Source organism: Lucilia sericata, unplaced genomic scaffold, assembly GCF_015586225.1.
Source record: "Lucilia sericata isolate MDLA Ls3-8-SP2 unplaced genomic scaffold, ASM1558622v1 Contig006741F_arrow, whole genome shotgun sequence".
Lineage (NCBI taxonomy): Eukaryota > Metazoa > Arthropoda > Insecta > Diptera > Calliphoridae > Lucilia > Lucilia sericata.
The window spans coordinates 1-17,366 of NW_023997809.1; the positions used below are offsets into that span (position 1 = coordinate 1).

General features: G+C 31.3%; 2 protein-coding genes across 2 annotated transcripts; one reads left to right on the forward strand and one right to left on the reverse strand.

Moving 5' to 3' along the window:
* Window positions 1-2,931: 2,931 nt before the first annotated feature.
* Window positions 2,932-7,203, forward strand: LOC119615662 (cytoplasmic dynein 2 light intermediate chain 1-like). The gene is made up of 4 exons (XM_037971670.1): window positions 2,932-3,057; window positions 5,198-5,291; window positions 6,102-6,691; window positions 6,749-7,203. Exons 2-4 carry the CDS (start codon window positions 5,206-5,208, stop codon window positions 7,201-7,203), a joined length of 1,131 nt encoding a protein of 376 aa, XP_037827598.1. The 5' UTR covers window positions 2,932-3,057; window positions 5,198-5,205.
* Window positions 7,204-7,820: 617 nt separating this feature from the next.
* LOC119615663 (vacuolar protein sorting-associated protein 54) lies at window positions 7,821-11,921 on the reverse strand. Its single transcript, XM_037971671.1, has 2 exons — window positions 11,338-11,921; window positions 7,821-11,271 (listed from the first exon to the last, which is right to left on the reverse strand). Exons 1-2 carry the CDS (start codon window positions 11,556-11,558, stop codon window positions 8,550-8,552), a joined length of 2,943 nt encoding a protein of 980 aa, XP_037827599.1. The 5' UTR covers window positions 11,559-11,921; the 3' UTR covers window positions 7,821-8,549.
* Between the last annotated feature and the right edge of the window lie 5,445 nt (window positions 11,922-17,366).

A 17,366-nucleotide genomic window follows, 5' to 3' on the forward strand; every position in this document is an offset into this window, starting at 1 on the left:
TTTTTCAGATTTACATTGTAAGCTTTTTTTATCAAAACATACGGTAGTTAGGAAGTTGTTGTTGTTATTTTTTTTCATTTCTCTTGTCCACCAGGCATTGACACGAAAGTGTGAATTCACAATTAAAGTAAGAAGTGGGTCGCAGCAAGGAGCAGTGGTGCAGGCAGGGAATCAGGAATACAAATACAATTTACATTTTATGTAGCGTAGTGACGTTAGCAGCGATGGTAGCAGCATGTAGTAGCAGTAGCAGCATTTTTAGGGGCAGCTTGTGTAGTAAAGGAAAAATCGATTTTTGGTTTGTTGTTTTTGTTATTGCCAACTTCCCCAAAACATTAACAACAACCATAGCAAAAAAAAACAACAAACAATCCCTATTATGCTTTCATCAGGGATGAGCAAAGAAAATGATAGAAAATGTACTTTAGAGAGAAGAACTTTGACTAACTAACTAACTAACTAACTAACTAACTAACTAACTAACTAACTAACTAACTAACTAACTAACTAACTAACTAACTAACTAACTAACTAACTAACTAACTAACTAACTAACTAACTAACTAACTAACTAACTAACTAACTAACTACTAACTAACTAACTAACTACTAACTAACTAACTAACTAACTACTAACTAACTAACTACTAACTAACTAACTAACTAACTAACTAACTAACTAACTAACTAACTAACTAACTACTAACTAACTACTAACTAACTAACTAACTAACTAACTAACTAACTAACTAACTAACTACTAACTAACTAACTAACTAACTAACTCACTAACTAACTAACTAACTAACTAACTACTAACTAACTAACTAACTAACTAACTAACTAACTAACTAACTACTAACTAACTAACTAACTACTAACTAACTAACTAACTAACTAACTAACTAACTAACTAACTAACTAACTAACTAACTAACTACTACTAACTAACTAACTAACTAACTAACTAACTACTACTAACTAACTAAACTAACTACTAACTAACTAACTAACTAACTAACTAACACTAACTACTAACTAACTAACTAACTAACTAACTAACTAACTAACTACTAACTAACTAAACTAACTAACTAACTAACTAACTAACTAACTAACTAACTAACTAACTAACTAACTAACTAACTACTAACTAACTAACTACTAACTACTAACTAACTAACTAACTAACTAACTAACTAACTAACTAACTAACTCCTAACTACTAACTAACTAACTAACTAACTAACTACTAACTAACTAACTAACTAACTAACTAACTAACTAACTAACTAACTAACTAACTAACTACTAACTAACTAACTAACTAACTACTAACTAACTAACTAACTAACTAACTAACTAACTAACTAACTAACTAACTAACTAACTAACTAACTGAACTCCTTAGTATTTGCTCTGATGTTCCGCTTCACCATGATATTCTACCAGGAATCAGAGCCTCAAAGTTCCCTATTAATTCATGGTCTGGTATACAATCGGTCATGTCCGCTTTTTAGCCATTTAATGTATCCATTACTATGTATGAAGTAAAAGTAGATGTCGCTCCAATTTTGGGCAAAATAAACGAAGACTCACAAAAAATCTATAAGTCCAGTAATGTGCAAAAGAATTTCATAATTCTTCCCTTAAAGTACCAAAAAGAAAGTACTCTCATGTACATCTCCGGCTCTCGTGCTCAATATAGAAAAAAGGAAGTCAGTCAGCAGAGAAATAGTAAAACGATGGGTGGAGGAGGAGGAGTAGTAGGAAGGCCGAAGAAAAGAGTACATCCCTACATACACACTTTTATATACATACAAATTTCGCTAGAAAAATTGTGCGCGCCCTTTAAATAGAGAAATATTAACAAAATTTCTTACTTTTTTTTGTGGTTTTATATGAACAAAAACAACAAAAAAAAGGCCGTTAACATAAAATGAACTATGACGTTAACTAAAGGATAATGATTAATTTTAATGAATGAAAAGCAGAAAAGAAAGAAAAAACTTAAACTTACCCACCTTTTTCTGACGGCAATGTTTAAATTATTTGCTAAATTCAAGGAAGGCAGCACAAGGAAAACAATCTACAAATCCAATTTGCAATTGTGCTTTTTTTTTTTTGAACACTAAGCAGTTTTAAACAATTTGTTTACACTTGTCAATCAGCAATTTAAGTTTTAGATATTTATTTCCTTTTAACACATATTCCTTATACTTTATTTTTTTTTACATTATTTATAACTTAGCTTCGTTTTTTTGCAACTTCAATTTTCCAACCAAACTTCGATTTCTCTGTGATTACACAATAAATACTAAATGGCAAAATATACAAAGTAGTAAATATAAATATATATAAGTAGCAACAACAGCTACTTACTTTAATTTACTTCTTTTATTTTTGTTATTAATTTTTATCTATTTGCTTTATTGCTCTATATATTTTTCATGGCAATTGATTTTAACTTCACACTTCTTCACTTTTTTCACTTTTGTTTTACTAAATTTATATTTTTTATTAAATTAACTAAAATGTTTCGTTATTTATATTATATTTTACAAGTTAAACCCCAAAAAAAAAAGAAAAACAATAAATTTATTTAATAATTTTTTCTTCTTATTTTACAAGGACCGTTTGTGTATGACTTCACCTAAACCGTATAAAACAACAACTGTGAATAAATAACTTTTTACTATTTTAAAAACGGTCGGTCGTCGGTCTTGCTGAGTAATTGAGTTGTGTTTTAGTTGTTCGTTTTTATTTTTGCTGCTTGTTGTTGTTATTATTTGACGACGAAAATAACGTTTGTATTTTTTTCGAGAGTGCGCGTTGCCAACTTAACTTCGCCTGCTACTAACTAAAGTACATTGGTTGTTGTTATTGTTTTTGTTTTCTTAACAGGCAAAAGCACAAATTCAGTAAAACAAAGTTAGTGAAAAGTTGTCTTTCTCTCTTTTATATAAAAAGCAACAACAAAAACGTGTGCTAAAGCAATAAAACTTTGCTTTTTCGAGTTATAAGCTTAATGAGTAATAACATGACAGTGGGACAAAGGTACACCTGTTTCTTAAAACTTAAATTTTTAATAAAAATTAAATTTTTTATAAAAAAGTTAAGTTTTTTGAAAAATAAATAATAAATAAACAAAATTTTAGTAAAAACAAGTAAGAATATATAGTCGGACATGGCCGGCCATATGATACCCTACAGCAGCGACTATGTTACAAAGTAGGTTTATATGGGGCAGGCGGTTAAGTGGGACTATCCTTATAAATTTTGGTAGCGGTATTTAATTAAGTCTACATTAAAGTTATTTATGCAATATATCATCGTGATATTAGTATTTTTAAGTGAATTTTGACCATCAAGTCAATTTCTGAAGGGGACTTTATTTGGGGATATCAGCAGTATCATTAGGATTTATATAAACTAAGTTTGGCAGATTTTTGGAGTGATATAAAAACCTTTAACATATTTATGAGCTCAAAAGCCCTATTCGGGGGGTACGGCTGTATGGGGGCTAGGTGAATAATAAACCGATTTTAACCATTTTCAATATTCGTCCTTGGTCAAAAGAAGAGTATGTACCATATTTCATCAAATTATCTTGAAAATTGCGACCTGTAGCGTACGCACATGGTTTACATTGACACACAGATGGACAGGCAGACATAGGTAAATCGATTTAGAAAGTGATTCTGAGCTGAATGGGTGTAGGACCAATATTTTTGGGTGCTACAAATGCATAATACCCTGCCCACTAAAAAGTGTTTAGTGAAAATTCGGAATTTGTGTGAAAAATGTGAAGTGAAAATCAGATTTTAGTAAAAAATCGTATTTTAAGTGAAAACCCATATTTTTTGTAAAAAAAAAAACTTTAAATAAAACTTTAGTTTTAAAAAATTTTTAATAAAAGAATAATTTTTTTGTAAAAAATAAATAAAATATTTTGAGAAAAATCTTAATTTCAGTAAAAACTCCGACTTTAATAAAAAATGTTAAATGAAAATCCGGAATTTGTGTAAAAAAAATTAAATTTTTAGTCAAAAATGGTATTTTTAGTGAAAACCCGGATTTTTAATAAAAAAAAACTTTAAAACACAAATTAAACACAATTTTAAAAAAATTAAAATTTTTAATAAAAAAATAATTTTTTATAGATTTTTTTTGGAAAAAATAAATAGAATTTTTTGGGAAAAATCTGTATTTTAGTAGAAAATATAATTATTTTTAGAAAAACCGAATTTATGTGAAAAATTCAACTTTTAGTAAGACTGTTTAGTGAAAATACGGAATTAATTTGAAAAATACATATTTTAATGAAAATCAGATTTTAGTGAAAAATCAGATTTTAGTAAAAAATCGCATTTTTAGTGAAAACACAGATTTTTAGTAAAAAAAAACATAAAACAAAATTTTAGACAAAATTCCGATTTTTTTGGATTTTGGATTTTTTAGGAAAAAATTGAAATTGACATAAAGCCAGATTTTTAGTGAACTTTCTGCAAGAACCGATTTTTAGAGAAAATTTTAATGTTCAGTCATAAATTTGGCGAATATTCACCACTATCTGCATTTCGATTACACGTTTCCCAATTCAGTTATGCAAGTAGGATTGGCTAAATTCTGCATTACGATCGTTTCTGCATCGCGATGCATCGTTTTTGTAAATTGTTATTACGCCAAACGAAAAAAAAGACTTTTTTATTAAAAATTAAAATTTTTGTTAAAAATTAAATTTTTATTAAAATTTCAAATTTTTATTAAAAATTCAAATTTTTGTGAAAAATCGAATTTGTGGTCAAACTTAAGACTTTTAGTGAAAAATTCCTTTTTTTGGTGAAAACCCGAATTTTTGGATTTATAGTGAAAAATAGGATTTTTGTTAAAGAACGGATTTCTAAAAATCCGTGTGTTTTTGGGAAAAATCAGATGTTTAGTAAAAAATTAGATATTTGGGAAAAAATTGATTTTTAGTAAAAAAAATAGATCTTTGGTAAAAATAGATTTTTTTTTTTGAAAAATAGAAATCAACCATAAAACTTTAAGTAAAATTTTACTGACTAGAAGATTTTTGGTTAAAATTAATATTTTTGATAAAAAAAAAGAGATTTTAGTGAAAATTTATTTTTTGGAAAAACTCTACTAATTTACTAAAATTATGATTATTTCCATATACATAGTTAATTCTGAGGTTGGAAAATGTCATTGGTCAAAGAACTAGTTCTAAATTCTTTCCATAGAATGAGTGTGCACTTTAAGACGCCACCTGGGGAACATTTTCTAAGGTAACACTGTATTCAATATAATGTTCATAACAACATTAATCAAATCAAATCAACATTAATTAGAATCGGTCTTAAAAAAACGAATTAGGCCTTCTACAAGGACCTCTGCAAATTACTTTTCGTTTTTATTTACATTTATTTTCTTTCCATACATTCCACTTTATCACCACTGTGCAAAAATCAAAGTTTAGCTAAAAAATACACACACTCACAAATGTTTTGTTCAGATTTCTCACACGCATGTGATACAATTTTTAATCACAAAACTCTCAATTTGTATCTAGAGTTGTAAACAAAGACCTTTTTACTACTAAACTTCACGCCATCAAATCATAATGATGTTAATTAAATTGGCATTGATAAAAATTAACAATTCTTATTGTTTATGTCGTTAATTTTACACGTTTTCTTTCAACTCTCATCTATTGAATATTTAAATTTCCCACTAAACTAAAATATAACTTACTTTCTTGTACGTTGAACAAATATTTAACACAGAATTGGAAATTAATAGAAAATACAAATAACAAAACAAAAACGTAAATTTAACACTTGAATGTTAATTTTGAAATGTTTATTTATTTAACGAGTTTTCTTAGCCGTACTTTTAAAGTAAAATGCAATTGTTATTAACCTACTCACAGAATTTTTCACGTTTTAATTGCGTTGCCAACCTTATAATAATAAAATATAAACAACAGAGTTGCATTTAAGGGAAGCCAGCAAAAACATTTCAAACTGACAACCGTTACTATAGCAACGTGTTGAAAAAAATGATAATTTAGCTTATAACAAAACTATTATCACTAGAAAACTAGCAAGCATGGAAAGTGATTCCAACAAAAAGGAGACCATACAAGATATTGCCTTTAAATTGGCTGAAGAGCAATTAAAACTGCTACAAGTGGAAAATGGTCCCAAGGAGCGCACAGTTTTTATTCTCGGCAGTAAGGGCGTAGGTAAAACCACCGCTATTAATACATTTTTTGATCGAGAAGATACCTCCAAACCCACTTTGGCTCTCGAATACTCATATGGTCGTAGAACTGGACATTTGCAAAAACAAGTGCTTAATATATGGGAATTGGGTTCTTTACATAATTCAGAACAATTGCTAAGAGTTCCCTTAAAAAGTCATGGCATAGTAAATTTCGCCGCAGTTATAATGTTGGATTTATCACAGCCTCGAAAGTTATGGTCAGATTTAGAGGCTGCTTATTTGGGTCTAAAGCAAGGCTGTCAGGAGATAGTGTCACATCAGTCACAAGAGTTAACTGATCTATTATATGAAAAAGCTAAAGAACGTGTTAAAAAAGATCATATGGATTTAAATACCCTAGAGCTAATGCCCTTTCCCATAGTTTTAGTGGGTGCAAAATATGATTTGTTTATGGGCTATGGTAAGTTTTGTAAGTTACTAATTAGTTACTTTAGCAAAAATCCTCTACATTTTCCAGAACCTGAACTTAAAAAACACATCTGCCGCTGCTTAAGATCTGTGGCACATCTTATAGGCGCTAGTTTGTTGTTTTATTCGAGTAAAATTCAGAAATTGGCCAAAACTTTGCGTGATACCATAAGCCATTTGGGTTTTGGCAGTCCTTCCAACCCTTTTCGTACCCATAATACCGATTATAATGATGCTTTATCGATATGGTTTGGCACAGATTCTTGGCAAAATATATCCTCGTTAGGAGCTCAAAATCTACAAAGTATTCAGACTAATTTGTCTACAGAGGTACCTCAACAACTGCAGCAGGCGAGAGATCAACCGGTTCTAAATGATCCAGCTAAAGATGCTGGTTTTCGTGAAAGTATTATAGATGAAATGCGTGCCCAAAAGGATAAAGAATTGGAGCGTCTCATTAAGGAGGCCCAACTAAGAAGCCAATTTCAAAGTGTGTCTAACTAGGGGAGGAATTATTTCTCTATAAGTTTTTTGTTATCAGAAGCCTAAAAGTTTATTAAATAAAATAATAAAGTAGATTAATTAATACTTTTTAATGTGACAGTTAAATAATATTTGCATGAAAACTTTGCTATGAAAAATTCAATTTCTGAGCTACTTAATTATCAGATAACGTTTATAAAAATTTGAGAACAAATAAATATTGATAGTTTGACAAAAGATTATTCGTTTATTGATATTGATTTTTTTTAATGAACATTTGTTCATCAAAATTTCTCTTTTTAATCAGAAAAGTGCATTTTTAAGACTTATACGCTAAAGTGCACTTTTTTAAATGACATTTTTTTGGGAAAAATTTCATGGCTAAAATTTATTGAGAACAAAAGTTAATTGTTTTACAGAAAGAATAATATATTTTTACAAAATGTTATTGTTTATCACTTTTTGGCGCTAAATTCAACTCATTTGCACTTTCAGAAATGCTAATTTTAGCAAAATTTCACTTTTTTCACAAATTTACACTTTTTGCATAAGAATACGAAATTGCCTTTTTCCCCAATATGTGTTTTTTTTAAATTACACTTTTTCCTTTAAAAATAGTTTTGAACATTCTGCTTTACTGTATATTTTCTTTATTTATTAATCTATTATTATTTAGTTATTGTTATAATCATTTTAATCATCGACAACATATCATTTTGGTAAGACTTTTATTTATTTATGTTTTTTGTGGTTTTTGTAAATAGTATATTTTCAATTAAGCCAGAAAAGGAGGGGCGAAATTCTTGGAAAAGATGATATTACAAGCATTAAAATTTCCGGGATTTTTCACATTAACATTTTTTACAATTGTTTGGAGAGATAAAATTGGATTTAATTATTCAAGGTATGTATGTACTAATGTTAAACCTACACAGTGTCATAATTGTTAAAATATACATGTATGTAAGTGTTTAAGTGTGTGTTATTATCGGCTTTTTTATTATTAAATCTAAACTATTAATTTAAAAATTATCGTATCGTAGTGTTTTCTTTATGTAATAATAGTTTCAGTAGTTAATCATTACAACTATTAAAAGTAATATAAAAGCAAATTTGATTTACACAACAAATGAGCTGCAAAAATTATGGACAAAATTTAGACTTTTTCTAAAATATTTAAAATTAACCAAAAATTAAAATAACAAGGAAACAAAGAAACTAACTGGGGTATTTTTTTTTTTTTTTGGAAATTTTTAACAAAAATTATAAAACAATTTAAAAACAAACTAAGAAAAGGTACCTACTTAAAGTATAACAGGAAAGGGCATGAAATAAAATTAAAAACAAAAAGTTTTTCTAACAGACTTTTAGAAAATCCAAATACTTTCTTGTATGCTGTCGTCCAGCTCTTCCGCTGGTAAAGCCTTCAATGTACGCAATGTTTCCATATAGAAGGTTAATTCGGAGGTCACTACACCATGCTGGGGACCACCATTATTAATAATGTTCAACTTGAGCAATTGTTCCCTTAGTTTGTCTTTGAAATTACGATGCACTATACCGTACATCGAGTGTATCTGTTGTTCCGGCAGTATGGGAGCAATGGCTTCATGCAACTTCACCAGGTGACGAGAAATAATGCGAAATGATTGTGATGGTATGGGGGGTCTAGCATCCCAAGCTTCTAATTGCATGGCAATACGTTCCATAACAATGGTATAGATTTTATTTTCAATTTCCTTGACATGACTTTGAAATTCACGCTCTATGCCATCGTAGCCAGTAACACTTGAGGCATCAAGTTGTTGAAAATGTTGTTTGATTTTAGGCAAAAGCCATAGAATCAGTTGTAGGGCCCGTGAAACTAAAGCCAAATTTGTGCTGGTTATGGTTTTCAAACCAGCCACACGTAAAGCTCCAGCACCTATGACCAACTGACAAGAACGTGAATTGAAATTGCGCAGCAAATCCACCACATTACGCGACAAATAGCCGGCCACTATAGGCAGCCGCTGGGCACAGCGGCAGTATTCACACAACATTTGCACCAGCAGTAGGGCAGAACCCACTAAGGTATAAGGCTTGTTTTCCACCAATAAAACAGGACTAGCCTGTGTAGAAGAATTGTTAAGATGTGTTGTCGTCACATGACCATTGATTGTTAGTCCCCCCGTGGTCTTATTGCTTGAGTCCTCCACCAAGAATTCCTTATTCTCAGCTATGCGATCTATTATCTTTTGAAATTCATTGGGTATGTCCACCTGACGCCATCGCTCGGTGTCCAAGAGTAAAGCCAACTTCTGCTTACGCTCGCTGTGAAAACGATTGGCAAAACGTGAGGCTTGTACTTTAAGGGCTACTTTTAAAGGCACATTTGTAACACCGCAGATGGCCTGGCAGCCTTCGGTAAAGTCATCCACTAAGGAGGTTAATTGGGCAATTTCTTCGGCTGTGGCAACAAACTTTTCCAGACTCTGCTGAGACACTAAATTGGCACAGCGTTCGTGACAGTAGTGACACACCGCTACCAGCAGTTCATTTAGTTTTTCATGCACCAAAGACTGATCGGCTGTCGTTAAAAAGGCCTCGGAATCTATAAGATTCACAGCCGCCTCCTGGCTTTCCGCACCATTGTTAAAGGAACGTCCGGCAGCGGCATCAGTAGTTTGGCGCATTATATGGGTCACCGCTTGTATACGTTGCAATACCATTAATAAAGCGACCGTGGCCTTGGCCAGTAACGATATCCATTCACTAAAAGACAAATTTTGTGCCTCCTCTCCTGCCCCAGTTAAACATATCTCTGCATCACTGCTGGCTATAAACTCTATAACCAATTGCTTGATAATGGTACGTATGGTTACGATAGCCTCATCTTTATAGGCCTCCACAAAACTGAAATTCTTTTTCCTCAACAAACCCATCACTATACACACCAACTTATCTTCCTCGGCACAAACACTGTCGGTTTCTTTTAAAACATCTTGCAAAGGTCTATTTAACTCGGTGGTGGTGTAGCGTTCAAACTCGGTCGTCAACATTTTATCGATAAGTTTTTCCATTTCCGTAAGTTGCATGGGCAAATGTTTAAAACAGTGCACACCTATCAGTTCCTGGGCCAAAATCTCCTGTGTAGTACCTATTAAGTCTAGAGCAGCTACATAATCTTGGGTGCCCAATAAGAGTTGCAGCATGGGTTGCGTTTTATGTACTGTGGCCATTAGACAAAGTTTATCTAAAACTTTTTCGAAATTTTGTCTGCGTTGGGCAAAACGCAAAACACGGAATGTATCGACCACCACAGTTTCATTTAAAGTGCGTAAGGCCGCTCTTAAAGCTTGTACCCTTTTGGCAGCCTCCTGCATTTCACTCATGATGGCATCTTGTGAAGTCATGGCATGAAAGAAGGCGGCTGATTTTTGCGAGACCTGTTGAGCTATTTTCACCTCAACTATATCCAAATAATGAGACAACTGTTCCTGCAATAAACGTCCCGTTTGACGTCTTTCCTCGCCGCCGGGATTTTGCATTAAACCAGGAAACACCTGAGCAAAAGTGGGAGCATGTTGCAAATTAAGGGAATCCTTGAGAAAGATTTCGGGAATGGAACTTAAGCTGGCCTCATGGGTAGGGGACGTAGGAACAGTGCCTTTCGGCACTGGGGTACTTGAAGACTCTTCCAATAGAGATTCCGCTTGTTGGGCATTTAGACGTTCGTGGCGTTTATAACGTTTACCAATTTTGCCAATATACTTTTCAAAATCATCGCAGGTGATTTCAGGCAAACGAGGCGATACGGGTATGTGTGAACGTTCCACAAAGTCAACACCCCATTTCTTGGTAAATAAATTGCTTTGTTTACCACGCGAGGGATCGTTTAGGACCGCCGGTAGATTCTGGGCGGCTGAAAATACCGACCATTCGGGTGGCATTTCGCGTGTTTGTTGGTTCACATGATACTTGGCTACGTGAGCATCGTAGTCGCGATCTGACACACCATCCAATGGCAGCGAGGGACAAACACCATTAAAACCATATCTGCAAACAAATGAGCCGCCTTCGCGGGTGCAGTGTCTTTCGCATAAATGCCTATTAAGCAAATAGAGTTTTTATTACATATTATTAAACTCCGTGCGATTAAAAAAGAAAACTTACTTTACAAATTCACTAACAGCTTTGAAATTTTCACGTGTACAATAGTAGCAAGTCTCCCAGCTATTGCGTGTACCTTTGGTATTGACCTGAACGCCTGTTCTATTGTTAAGTGTTGGCTCCTGTCCACCTAAATCACTATCCTTGTTATTCGTTTTTCCCTCACTAACAAATGTCGTCGATGGCCTTCTTATTAGGTTTTTCGTATCGTGTTCTGTAGCCATAACACATTATCGTACTTCCAAAGATTTATTTAATGAAAATCTTTTAGTAATTTTAATATTTTTCTTTCACTTTAACTCAAAGTAATGGTAGTGACCTTATGTCAATATTGGTTTAAGGTTGTTTGCCAAACGTCTCTCTTTTCCAGTGTTATTTTCTCACAAATACTTCGTTTTACATTCACTTTTATGGTAAAATACATAAACCGTATTTATTTGTTTTATTTAAATAGCAATAATAGGTTTTTTTATAAATTTATTCCACAAAATTTATATTTTTAATTGTATCAATTTTTTTGTACGAAAGAATTCCACAACAGCAAAAAAAAATAGTATTTTTTTCTTGTATGTGTCATTTGTCAGAATAAAATAGAGTTGCCAAGACCAGTATAAAAATAAGTAATAATAATTGCATATGGCAATGCTGTGGAAAAGTATTAATGAAATATTTCGTGAAAATAACAGAAAAATTGGTAAATTTGTGATTTATTTAATTAAAATTCCATAAAAAATTAATATAACCTAGGAAATAGATGCAAAAGATGTGTAATTTTTAATAAGTATTTATTTAGTTTGTCAGTAAGCTATAACGATGGTAAGTTAGTTAGTTAGTTAGTAGTTAGTTAGTTAGTTAGTTAGTTAGTAAGGTAGTTAGTTAGTTAGTTAGTTAGTTAGTTAGTTAGTTAGTAGTTAGGTTAGTTAGTTAGTTAGTTTAATTAGTTAGTTCGTTATAGTTAGTTAGGTGTAGTTAGTAGTTAGTAGTAGTAGTTAGTTAGTTAGTTAGGTAGTTAGTAAGTTAGTTAGTTAGTTTTAGTTAGTTAGTAGTGAGTTAGTTAGTTAGTTAGTTAGTTAGTTAGTAGTTTAGTTAGTTAGTTTCGTGTTATTTTAGTTAGTTCGTTCACGTTAGTTAGTTAGTTAGTTAGTTAGTTAGTTAGGCTAGTTAGTTAGTTAGTTAGTTAGTTAGTTAGTTAGTTCGTTAGTTAGTTAGTTAGTTAGTTAGTTAGTTAGTTCGTTAGTTAGTTATTAGTTAGGTAGTTAGTTAGTTAGTTAGTTAGTTAGTTAGTTATTTAGTTAGTTAGTTAGTTAGTTAGTTAGTTGTTAGTTAAGTTAGTTATGTATTTAGTTAGTTAGTAGTTAGTTAGTTAGTTAGTTAAGTTAGTTAGTAGTTAGTAGTTAGTTAGTTAGTTAGTTAGTTAGTTAGTTAGTTAGTTAGTTAGTTAGTTAGTTAGTAGTTAGTTAGTTAGTTAGTTAGTTAGTTAGTTAGTTAGTAGTTAGTTAGTAGTTAGTTAGTTAGTTAGTTAGTTAGTTAGTTAGTTAGTTAGTTAGTTAGTTAGTTAGTTAGTTAGTAGTTAGTTAGTTAGTAGTTAGTTAGTTAGTTAGTTAGTTAGTTAGTTAGTTAGTTAGTTAGTTAGTTAGTTAGTTAGTTAGTAGTTAGTTAGTAGTTAGTTAGTTAGTTAGTTAGTAGTTAGTTAGTTAGTTAGTTAGTTAGTAGTTAGTTAGTTAGTTAGTTAGTTAGTTAGTTGTAGTTAGTTAGTTAGTTAGTTAGTTAGTTCAAATATTTTTCAATCAAAATGCATATGGTGACTAATGACTCCTACCTTGGTTTATAAGTTATTCAAAACTTGTGTACCCCTCCATCTATATATATCTCTTTCAGATTTTAAACGAGTTTTAAAGCTATTTCATTTTGTAGCCAAATGTTTGTTTCAAAAATAACGGATTTCTTTAAATTTTTCTTTAACATTTCATTTTATTTAATATTTTCTAAAAACTAAAATTTCTCATAAATTAAATAATTTTAAAACAAAAAATAAACACTTTAATTATATATGTAAGTAGCACATCACTAGATCACTTTCAAAGAGCCCACCCGAAATTAATAATAAAGATTCATGCTAAACTGATCCAAATCGGTGTCTAAACTATTTGTATAATGAGATCTTCTTTTGTCCAAGGCACAATGTGAAATTTGTTGATGTTGTTTTCTATAAAAAAAACAAGAATAATAAAAATTACTAAGTACACAATGGAATGAACATGAACATAAAGAAATCGTTTCATTACGAGTCAATTTTTTACCTCTTGCCCATTTTTTATCATCATCAACTCATTCACATGTCTCGGTGCTTGTCTTCCGCTGTTGTTGTTGCTGTTCATTTTCTTAGAACATTGCTGGGCTGCTGTTGATGTGTTTGTTGTTGTTGTTGTCTTACTTTTGGACTCATGCTGACGCATCATTAGTTTGTCCATATAATAATCGGTTAATGTTTCTCTTAACGGTAGCAATTTGGCCAAATTTGTCGACTTTGCAGACCATATAGAACTAGTACTCAGAGATTTGCTTGAATTTGAACTAAATTAAGATGTTCCCGGTCTGGATCCCAGTTGGGATAACCACAGTCGGATATTATATAGTCTGGTAGTTTTGTTAACATTTTGTTTTAAAAGAAATTCTTATCTGTAAAGAGATTTTGTAAGCAGGTTAATTAATTTAAATGTGGGCTATAAGCTGGACCAAATATGGTAGTGCTATCGGTGATATGTTAGACTTTTACAGTAGATTTAGTTAAATACGTATTAAATACAATAATTATTAATGTTTTTAATACACATGTCGTTTGTAGGTGTTCTCTTAAGGTGTAGGGTTTCTTATAAATATAATTTTTTTTAAAACAAAATGGAGTTTTTGGTATTTACATAGAAACACAACCTTTTATTACAGCTATTCATCAACAAGTTAGTGTTCAAAAAGTTATCCAGTTAAAAAATATCGTATTTACTTCTTGTAAAACCCTATTCGTATGACTTTTTTATATGGAGTTTCAAATTAAAATGGTACACACCAAATATAGTTCACATTGTTTGAACGTGTTAATATTTAATTGAAAAATAAATTAAACAAATAAAATCATTTTGCTTAAACCGGTTAATTGTTTTTAATATGAAATAACAACTTTATCCTAATAAAGTTTTCAATGTACATAAATATTTCTGCACTTGTTTTAGTAAAATTTAAATTAATTTAAAATGCACATAGTACGACACTTCATAACCACATATTTTCCAAGTTTGTTTTAAAAAATGTGCACCATTGAAAATGCAATAGAGTTGAACGAGTGAGCAGAGACCTCTATGGATTCCTGTGCTACAATCTGTAACCAATGGATTTAAGTTTTTCGTATAAACAAGACTATAGGCTATTAGACTAGATTATAGACTAGACTATGATGACTAGAATATAGACTAGACTATAGAACTAGACTATAGGACTAGACTATAGACTAGACTATCGACGAGACTATCAGACCTAGACATAATAGAAATTTAGACTATAGACAGACTATAGAACTAGACTATAGACTAGACTATAGACTAGACTATAGACTAGACTATAGACTAGGACTATAGACTAGACTATAGACTAGACTATAGACTACGAATATAGACTAGACTATAGACTAGACTATATACTAGACTATAGACTAGACTATAGACTAGACTATAGACTAGACTATAGACTAGACTATAAGACTAGACTATAGACTAGACTATAGACTAGACTATAGACTAGACTATAGACTAGACTATGACTAACTATAGACTAGACTATAGACTAGACTATAGACCTAGACTATTATAGACTAGTACTATAGACTAGACTTAGACTAGACTATAGACTAGACATAGACTAGACTATAGACTAGACTATAGACTAGACTATAGACTAGACTATAGACTAGACTATAGACTAGACTATAGACTAGACTATAGACTAGACTATAGACTAGACTATAGACTAGACTATAGACTAGACTATAGACTAGACTATAGACTAGACTATAGACTAGACTATAGACTAGACTATAGACTAGACTATAGACTAGACTATAGACTAGACTATAGACTAGACTATGACTAGACTATAGACTAGACTATAGACTAGACTATAGACTAGACTATAGACTAGACTATAGACTAGACTATAGACTAGACTATAGACTAGACTATAGACTAGACTATAGACTAGACTATAGACTAGACTATAGACTAGACTATAGACTAGACTATAGACTAGACTATAGACTAGACTATAGACTAGACTATAGACTAGACATAGATTAGACTATAGACTAGACTAGACTAGACTATAGACTAGACTATAGACTAGACTATAGATAGACTATAGACTAGACTATAGACTAGACTATAGACTAGACTATAGACTAGACTATAGACTAGACTATAGACTAGACTATAGACTAGACTATAGACTAGACTATAGACTAGACTATAGACTAACTATAGACTAGACTATAGACTAGACTATAGACTAGACTATAGACTAGACTATAGACTAGACTATAGACTAGACTATAGACTAGACTATAGACTAGACTATAGACTAGACTATAGACTAGACTATAGACTAGACTATAGACTAGATTATAGACTAGACTATAGACTAGATTATAGACTAGACTATAGACTAGACTATAGACTAGACTATAGACTTGACTATAAACTAGACTATAGACTAGACTATAGACTAGACTATAGACTAGACTATAGACTAGACTATAGACTAGACTATAGACTAGACTATAGACTAGACTATAGACTAGACTATAGACTAGACTATAGACTAGACTATAGACTAGACTATAGACTAGACTATAGACTAGACTATAGACTAGACTATAGACTAGACTATAGACTAGACTATAGACTAGACTATAGAATAGACTATAGACTAGACTAAGACTAGACTATAGACTAGACTATAGAGACTATAGACTAGACTATAGACTAGACTATAGACTAGACTATAGACTAGACTAGACTATAGACTAGACTATAGACTAGACTAGACTATAGACTAGACTATAGACTAGACTATAGACTAGACTAGACTATAGACTAGACTATAGACTAGACTATAGACTAGACTATAGACTAGACTATAGACTAGACTATAGACTAGACTATAGACTAGACTATAGACTAGACTATAGACTAGACTATAGACTAGACTATATACTAGACTATAGACTAGACTATAGACTAGACTATAGACTAGAACTATAGACTAGACTATAGACTAGACTATAGACTAGATATAGACTAGACTATAGACGAGACTTAGATACACTATAGACTAGACTATAGACTAGACTATAGACTAGACTATGACTAGACTATAGACTGGACTATAGACTAGACTATAGACTAGACTATAGACTAGACTATAGACTAGACTATAGACTAGACTATAGATAGACTATAAACTAGACTATAGACTAGACTATAGACTAGACTATAGGACTAGACTATAGACTAGACTATAGACTAGACTATAGACTAGACTATAGACTAGACTATAGACTAGACTATAGACTAGACTATAGACTAGACTATGGACTAGACTATAGACTAGACTATAGACTAGACTATAGACTAGACTATAGATAGGACTATAGACTAGACTATAGACTAGACTATAGACTAGGACTATAGACTAGACTATAGACTAGACTATAGACTAGATATAGAGTAGACTATAGACTAGATATAGACTAGACTATAGACTAGACTATAGACTAGACTATAGACTAGACTATAGACTAGACTATAGACTAGACTATAGACTAGACTATAGACTAGACTATAGACTAGACTATAGACTAGACTATAGACTAGACTATAGACTAGACTATAGACTAGACTATAGACTAGACTATAGACTAGACTATAGACTAGACTATAGACTAGACTATAGACTAGACTATAGACTAGACTATAGGACTAGACTAT